This window comes from Azolla caroliniana, unplaced genomic scaffold (genome assembly GCF_043228905.1).
Source record: "Azolla caroliniana isolate FFs.n. ecotype wild unplaced genomic scaffold, voAzoCaro1.0.p SCAF_1311, whole genome shotgun sequence".
Classification (NCBI taxonomy): domain Eukaryota; kingdom Viridiplantae; phylum Streptophyta; class Polypodiopsida; order Salviniales; family Salviniaceae; genus Azolla; species Azolla caroliniana.
This window is the reverse complement of record NW_028231746.1, coordinates 1,186-9,937: the sequence shown is the minus strand read 5'-3', so window position 1 is coordinate 9,937 and position 8,752 is coordinate 1,186. Positions and strand designations below refer to the sequence as shown.

Genomic DNA, 8,752 nt, shown 5'->3' with positions numbered 1-8,752 from the left:
AACTATATCTCCCACCTCTTTGACCCCCAAACAAAACAAGTGATTAACCAATGAATGTGTTGCGCAATCTCTCCTTTCCAGGCCAAAATAATAAGTGAGAAGAGACAAGTAATTCATTTTACAAAGAATTAAAATGCTATCTACTAGATGATGGTTTACATACAAATAACAAGAACACAATGCTTTTGTATCTCTTGATAGGAATATAACCAAAGCATATCTATGTAAGTTAGTTGGGGTAAAATTTTCTTTAGGCAAATTCAACACGTTCCACTAATTAACTTTGGGGCATAGTTGGGGAATTTCACGAATAATTCAAGAGAAGAGCTACCGTGGTAAAATCCCTCATATATACATATATACATATAAATATTTGTAACTGCTGGCTTGCATCATATATAACTGCGAGAATGCGCATGTACGTAGCATCATCCATCGCGATGGTGTGGAAGAAAGAGAAAGAAACGTAGGTTTGAGATGAAGAAAGAGAAAGAGCAAGGAATGGAGGCGTGCGGGTTCATAATGAGAAGTAGCAGCAGCAGCAGCTGCAATAATCATGTGATATGGCGGAGATGGGAGCCTGGAAAAGAGTACCGCAAATCGCTCTCTCTCAAGAACACCAGCAGGCATGTCCAGGTAACGACAACAGAAGTACATTATATTTTTCTTAGTTTCATTTTAATGTGCATTCGAGCAGTATTCCCGTGGTTTCATTCAAAAGTAAGTATACTTATATGGTTGAAATGCGCATGTTATGAAATCTTAACAGTCGGCCTTTTCTTGCATGAGGCTTGTTTTGGCTTTAATCAGAAAGGTGCTACATTTATACGATGGTATTAATATTGAAATGGAAGGAACTGCAGATCCTGCATTGGTCGACACAGGATTGCCCGGCCTTTGCAACTGAGTACCCAGGTCCTGTTCGAGTGAACCCGGGAGTCACATGTGTCATCGGAATCATTTTCAGGCCCTCCAGATTGGTGGACTATGACAACAAACTGCATTTTTGCGCCACCAAGGTGATGATTTTGTAAGCATCACATCCCATTTGTTAGATCTTGCAATGTTATGAAAACAAGTCATTGTTACAATCGTAAGATCTGGTGTTTTCTTTTCAATAATAAATAGCTCCTTTGTGCCATTTTTATGTGGTTGCTGTATACTACAGGGATCATTCTCAGTTGCCTTGAAGGGTATAGCTCCCACAGGGAATGTGCAATGCCAAGCGGATTTGGATTTTGGGAGCTGCAGCGTGAAAGAAACTGCTGAAAAGCTCTTCCAATTCTCGAATATCAGTGATAAACCTACACTGTATGAATGGATAGTGGAGCCACCTTTCTCCATAATGCCAAAGGCAGGTTTGTTACAGTCCGGGGAGAGATCATCTGCCATCTGCTGCTTCATGCCAGACAAAGCATGCACTTACTCTGCACAGGTACTGTTCAAAATATTCTATCCAGTCAAAAAGTAAAAACGTTTCATAAGATTAGTTTACTTGTGAATGCCTATTTGTTTGATAATAAAACGTGTGCACTGTATTATAGGCACATTGTGTCACTGCTGAGAATGCAACTACCGTTATGAACCTCAATGGTACTGGAAAGTATGTATTCCTTCATCTATCTCCGCCTGTCCTTGATTTTGGTGATGTGGTAGTGGGATCAACAAAAGAAATCATCTTAAATGTTTTCAATACATCTGAAGTATTGGCAAAAGTCTACATTAATGTGATAGAAGATTGTGTCCAATACTCTTTTTCACCTGTGTTCAAAGTGGAGCTCGTCGAATCCTCAATTCGGCCAAACAAACATTTTTCAGTTAAGGTGTGGTGAATGCAATGTTTTTCACGATAATCTGTATTCCTATCGCTCTGTAAACTATACCAATTATGTACATGGAAGTAAACGTTTTCTTTTTTAAAGTGTCTACTTGAAATAGTTACTTCTTAAAGAAACCAGAGGTCGTGAAGTTTTGATGTAATTTTCAGCCTTTATACAGGTCATGTACTGTCCCCTTTCAACTGGCACATTTTCAAGTGGTCAGATCAATGTGACAACCTCCCAAGGAAATATGCATAAATTAACTTGCTCGGGGAATGCTGTATCTCCCTGTGTCACCATCTCAAGAAGGGCTATAGATTTTGGTTCTTTGCCTCTTGGAACAAGTGTTTCCAGTTCCCTCTCAATATACAACATGTCTATGGTTCATGTCAGTTTCCAGTTCAAGCTTACAGGATCGAGCATATTCGATTTACAGCCAGAAAAGGGAGTAATTGCACCACAATCAACGGTTTGTGTGAAGGCTTACTTTGAACCAGGAGAAGCTGCAAATTATTATAAGCGTGTCTTCTGCATCATCCAAGATTGTCATCCTTTATATTGTGATCTTGTAGGTTGCTGCTTTCTTGATAAAGTGAACTTTCCAACCCTACAGCTGTCAGATTTATCAAAGCATAGAGATGTCACTGGGAGTGTCGCCAAATATCAGATCCATGAACTTGATGCCTATGCAATTGCGGAGGATGCTAATACTGAATTATCGATTAGTCCGAAACCAACAAGCTTATTAAATGATATAACGATCATAATGAACAAAGAAGAAACAGATGGAAATTCACCACCTAACAGTTCATCAGTTTCATGGCACGAAACAAGTTCATCGGGGGCATTGTTTGGCAAGCATCCAAGGAGGCTGGTTGAGCAGGCTTGTACTACAGATAACATATGGGAAGAGTATTTTTTTGGAAAAACTTTAAGCTCAGTAGATGTAGCTCCAAAATCTATAGATTTTGGAACAATATTATGCATGCAAACTGAAAAGAAGAGTATAACGATACGAAATAACTCAGAAACTGTGCTTTCTTGTCTTTGCTATGTCTTGGAAGTCATAGATGAAACAAGCACGCAACCAATTGTGCGAAGTAGAGGGCCCTGGACAACTAAGAAATCATCAAATATTTTTACTGTCTCGCCTCGACATGCTGACATACCCCCTCAGGAGACTGTAACATTTGATGTCACATTCACACCGGCTAAGGAAAATCAGTACTATAATGAAAGTTTGGACCTCAGCATTTCACAATATTGTGAGGGGAATTGTCTGGCTGCACCTTGTTTAGTATCCATACAAGTTTCAGGAAACAGCTTTATGTCAAAAGCGGAGGAGTTCCCATCAAATGTGTATTTTTTTCCCTCAAAGGTTTCTTTCCCGCCTGTTTTGCATGGATGCCAAGTGTACCAGACTGTAGCTCTACGAAATCAGGGATGCACACCTCTATGGTGAGCTCTTCATTCTTACATGCTCTGAAATATAGAGAAGATAAATGTGGGATCCCAATACATCAAATGTGTTTTGGATCTAATAGGGGCTTAAATGTTTTTTCAGGTTTTCATTTGAGAGTCCAACATTTGTGGGTCAGGAGTTCACAATTATGCCTTCACAAGGTGTAATTGAAATGCAGAGTTTCCAGCTAATAAGTATTAGGTTCAAAGCCAGTAAACCTGGATCATATGTATTGAATCTGCCTTGCATTGTGAATGGAATGCAGACTGAGGAAATGCACTTGAAGTTAGTTGCTAAAAGTGATTATCCTAAGGTGAGTTGCATGAACGCTTAAGAAATTCATTAGTAACATCTATCAATTATAACTCTTCGGGGCTCTTTTTTTAAAACTTTCCCATCCTTGATCTGAACAGGTACAACTAGAAAGCAATGATGTACATTTTAAGCATTCAACTGTAGGAGTCCCTACCGAGAAGACAATAATAATGAATAATTTGTCTACAGTTCCTGGTTTTTTCACTCTGAAAGGGTCTCTTGAATGCTCAAAGGTATTTTCTATTAAGCCTGCACATGGAATTATCAAAGGTAAACAAAGTTTGCAGCTTCGTTGCACTTTTTGTCCTACCTCCCCCTCATATTTTACAGATGAAGTTCTTTGTAGAATCACAAGTGTGATTGAGATGGGTATACTTGATGACAAAGAAGGAATCTTAGTTAATATGGTTCCTGGTTCAGAAACTCAAAGAATAACTACCACATTCCAAGGGGAAGGGGTTAAATGCCTATTCAAAATTGAGCCTCAGCAATTAGAGCTTGGGACAGTTCTAGTTGGCTTTCCTCAGAGGCATAAATTGACTATCTACAACACCACAGAAGGCTCTCTAAAATATTTGATGGATCTCACGCCATTGCAAAACACAAAGACAGATGACTACAAGCTAAAGTTTGACAGCAACCAAGGAATAATCAATTCTTATTCCTCCAAAGATATCAATATTACATTTAAGCCCAAAATTGCTTCGATGTTCTTGATTGGAATTGTATGCAATATTAATTACTCAGAAGGGGGGAAAAGTGAAAAATCACCCCATTGCACATTGTCTGCAAAGGCTTTATATCCATCTTTCTCTATTTGTGGTGTGAGAAACGAGTGTTTGAGCCAAGTACAAGCTTGGCGTCAACTACACCTTGATGAGCTAGAGTATATGCTTGCTGAAGCAGAAACGAAAGAAGATATTGGATTAAGTAATTATTGTCATGATTTATTTGGACTTGGAGGAAAACCAATCCAGAGTTTCAGTTCCCCATTTAAGATTTTATTTGGAAAAGGGACCATAGCTGCTAAGCCCACTGTTTTTGAACTGGTTGTGAGTTCCTGTAGTAACTTACCAGTTTCGTGGAAGATAAGGCTATGGAATGATAAAGAGGTAGACTTGGAAAAATGGGTTGAAGATCTAGAACCAGCAGATGAGGATGAACAACTTTATATGAATGTGCGTGAGCAAGAGCTTATTTCAGTCTCCCCTAGTGATGGTTTTCTGGAACCAAAAGAAACAGCACACATTAACTTTACTTACAAGCATATCGTTGAGGGGATGCACGTGCTTCCTGCTATTTTACAATTTGAACATGGCCATGGCTTGCCCCTCATGCTTTGTGGTGAGACTCTTCCAAGAGCAACAAGTATTCTTGTGTTGGAGTCTAGCAGTTTCAAGTTGAAATCAGTTGCAATTGGAAATGTCAATCCACCTTTGCAGACTTTTGAGCTGCGAAATGATGGGATTTCACAGCTGGAATACATCGTCGACCTTACTCCATTGACACAGCTTCAGGAAGAAAACTATGATTTTCAAATACTTACTTGTTTGAATCCATCTGGTTCTATACCTCCCAATGAAACTTTGCTGCTGAATTGGTACTTCCGACCTATAGAGACAAAAACATACTCAGTAGATATGTTTATTTCTGTGATGAATGGAGAAGGAGCAAGGCTATCAATTGAAGGTAGTCATCTGATGATGAAAAAAATATCAATCAACAGTGAAGTTTTCATTTTCATTATTTATTCATAAATACTGGTTCATTAAAAAGAACCAAATCAAAGAAAACACCTACATTCCCTATTCAGAACAATAATAGTTATTTCACAACCAACTTACAGAAATTTTAATTCAATGCAAATGTTAAGGTACTGGCATGGACACAGAAGCTGATGACATACAGAGAAAAGGGGAGGAATATTTGCAAGAGAATGAATTAGTTTCGCTAAATCTGCATGAATGGAAAGGCCTGCCTGCAATTCTGATGACTGAACATGTGACTTATGGAGACATACCTGCAATGTCTTCAGTGGAAAAATTGGTCAACATAAAAAATACAAGTAGGAGTTCAGCCGTTAGGTATTCCTGGGAATGTTGCTATTCTGCAGAGAATTCTGTTCATGGCCATTTCTCGGTCATGCCTGCACAGGGTCTCATTGAATGTGACAGAAGTGGTGTATGCAAGCTAACGTTTACTGCAGGGCTGCAGCCCCAGATATTCGAGACAACACTCCGCTGTCGTGTAGAGGAAGTTATCTCACAGCAAGCACGTGTTAAAGAGGAGGCCATGTCTACTGGAGATCACCAAAGTACAAATGGTGAGGCTGTCTTGGCAGAGAAGCAGGAAAGCATGGTGTCTTCCACTAACCATAGAAATCAAAGAGAACGGCGGCAGTCTGTCGTAGAGAAATTGACATCCTCCATGAAGGAAAAGCTTCCTCGCCTTGTTTCAAAGCCCCCCTCACCAATGAACCTCCCAGGACATCAAGAACATATAAAGCACACATCAATAGAGAGAGGGACACTATACCTTTCTGTTTCTGGGTCAATCACACCAACAGATTGCTTGTCAAAAAAGCTTGAAACACCTAGTGGTATGCAGCTACAGATGGATGATAGCAATGGATCTGACAGTCGAAAGATGGATGTGATAATGCACATAGTAACAACGATGTTTCGCGAAGCAATGCAGGTGAGGGTAGCAGCAAATCTTTTATGAAAAATATGTTTTTGTGGTTAATCAAGTATGCAGATAGCTACTAAATGGGTAAAATTGTGAGTTTGTATTTTGCTAGTTATGCATTGAGTATACACATTTTTGTCCTCATTGTTTCACCTTTAATTGCTTGAAATTACTACTCCCGACTTTCAATCTCCTCTTCATCAAACTTTGATCTGTGCTTGCTCATAATACCACCACTTCTCCTATCAGTCTGGAAGGGAAGCCCCAAAAACGAGACCCAATTGCCTATGCTTTTGTAGTGTTAAAGGCCATAATCTTGGCTATAAGAAGGTTCATTGAAAGGTTTGCAATAAAGTTAGGTTGCTAAACTCTCTAGGGAGTTCGAAATAAATTGGTTACTAGTCATTTTCTTGGATGAGCAAAACTCTTCATTGGTTTAGGACATGCATATCATGTGAACATCTCTTCATCGGTAAAATATTGATTGTGAATTGTGAGATTTTATTGGCTGCATATGGGGATACAAATAAAGCATGTTTACAAGAATGAAGGTAGTTTCTTTAAGAGTTGTATGTGTAATTAGATTGTTGAAAGGATTTTATAATATGACAATTTATCTTTTCATTTCAATTGATTTTTAGGGACTTCTCAACACAAAAACTTTGGAATCACAATTACGCAATGGAGTAATGTTTTTTGAACAAAAAGTAAAGTCAATGTCACAAGCTAGCTTATGTGACTCTAGAATGTCCTCTTATAAGTTATCAGACCTTTCCTTGCATTTCAACATGTTCGATCTTCCAAGGACAATGCTAGAATTGATGATTTTTGAAATTATCAAAGAACTCTGTGATAATTATAATGTTATCTGAATGGAGCTGTTCAAAAATTCTTGTAAGCATGATAGTTATACAAGCATTATATATTATATGTGGTAGAATTATGTTTAAGACAAGGAGTGTACTCACACTTTGTCTCATGTACACGCGTTATTTGAAATATGTGGTATGAATCATGATAAATATACCTACAGTAAGGAGCATACTAGTGCAAAGGCAACACAACTTTGTATAAGTCTTATATACCATACGTGGTATAATTATATTTAAGTTTTAGGGAGTCTACTTTATATATATATAAATATACAGATGCATCTCTCTCTCTCTCTCACACACACACACATCTCTTTATTTATTTTGTGTAGATGTTCTTGACATTTTTTACATAAGAGCTATTTCTATACACAATTTGGAAACCCCAAAGGGCTCCTTTAATATTACAAGCTCATAGGGCATTAGTTATTGCTTCTTAATAAAGGGTCGTTCTCCACAAATTAGGATATGAAGCTTGTTTCTTGTATGCATTTGGTGTATGACCAATATTCTAGATTGTAAATATTAAGCCCAACAAAGTTAAAACTAAATAATCTAACATTATTTCCCTTAAATTTCCACTCCTCTACGAACTACCCTTCATATATCCAATACATAACCAACAACTCAATATGACATTTGACCAACCACTACGAATATAAAATGCATGATGGTTGAAATATACCAAGTTGAGGTTAACACTTCAACAATTTTCATGACCTCATTCACAACCAATGGGTAAGCCTTGACCCCACGTTCCCCATGAGAGTTGACATGAGTGCTTTTATGTATTGATGTATGACATGGTCTATGCCATTGGGGTTGACTTCCCCTAATCCCTCAATTACGAATAGGATGGCAACCTCTCGAGGCTGAGTAGTGCACTTTTGAAGCGGACAACTCCAAGGTATGAGGTGTTGGACCTCTAGGAAAATGCAATTCAAGGTTGACATCTTCCAATTGGTTGGATAATTGACACGCACCAGGAGGTCGACAACTATAGTATCAAGGATTTCTCTACTTGTGTAAGAATGTTGAGCAACTCACTTGATGATTTCGAACCCACATGTGTCATTGAAGGGGTAGTTGTGGAAAACCCCATCTATGATTGTCCATATAAGCATCAAGTTTGGGTCAATTACCCCTTCGAGCATGTTAAAACTCTTTGGAGGTTAAAAATATCTATTATCTAATCTATTACTCTCAACATGAATGTGTGTCAAGTGGTGAGGTCAGAGTGGCCTTTGTCTTACTCAAACAAAAGCTAATATGGTTACGTTGCTTGAGTATGCTTGTTGCAAGCCGTATTGGGCCATTGAGACTCAAGAGCAACGGGTAGGCCCCGACTTCAAGCAAATGGAGGACTACATATGAGATATTAAAATGATATTGCCGACAAAGACAAGGTCCTTGATGAGGTTGAGGGCCCATACCGAACAAGTGTCCACCATGTGTAACCAGAATGGGCAATTGTACAAACTTAGGGAGGTTGAGGCGTTGGTTGGTTGCCTCGTCTCGTGTCGCCGCCATCGGTTTAGGGTTTCCGAGACTATGTGCCTAGGCGCCTATTGATGGGGAAGGGGTGGGTGTGTATT

General features: G+C 38.7%; 1 protein-coding gene across 3 annotated transcripts; it reads left to right on the top strand.

Moving 5' to 3' along the window:
* Positions 1-399: 399 nt before the first annotated feature.
* Positions 400-7,195, top strand: LOC147847242 (cilia- and flagella-associated protein 65-like). 3 transcript variants are annotated; one of them, XM_087339403.1, is made up of 9 exons: positions 400-636; positions 864-1,019; positions 1,169-1,435; positions 1,545-1,823; positions 1,999-3,278; positions 3,385-3,595; positions 3,696-5,286; positions 5,471-6,294; positions 6,927-7,195. In XM_087339403.1, the coding sequence occupies exons 1-9, from the start codon at positions 478-480 to the stop codon at positions 7,155-7,157; spliced, it is 4,998 nt and encodes a 1,665-aa protein (XP_087195529.1). In that variant the 5' UTR covers positions 400-477; the 3' UTR covers positions 7,158-7,195. The 3 variants fall into 3 exon arrangements, with proteins under 3 accessions (XP_087195529.1, XP_087195530.1, XP_087195531.1); XM_087339404.1 differs by lacking the exon at positions 400-636 and having other exon boundaries at positions 876-1,030; XM_087339405.1 differs by lacking the exons at positions 400-636; positions 864-1,019; positions 1,169-1,435 and having other exon boundaries at positions 1,740-1,823; positions 1,988-3,278.
* The last annotated feature ends 1,557 nt before the right edge of the window (positions 7,196-8,752 follow it).

Excerpts from the sequence above, each read along its gene's own strand:
- LOC147847242 (XM_087339403.1), top strand. The coding sequence starts at position 478 with ATGAAGAAAGAGAAAGAGCAAGGAATGGAGGCGTGCGGGTTCATAATG. Across the intron at positions 637-863 it reads ACACCAGCAGGCATGTCCAG|ATCCTGCATTGGTCGACACA; the intron begins GTAACGACAACA and ends AAGGAACTGCAG. Across the intron at positions 3,279-3,384 it reads CAGGGATGCACACCTCTATG|GTTTTCATTTGAGAGTCCAA; the intron begins GTGAGCTCTTCA and ends ATGTTTTTTCAG.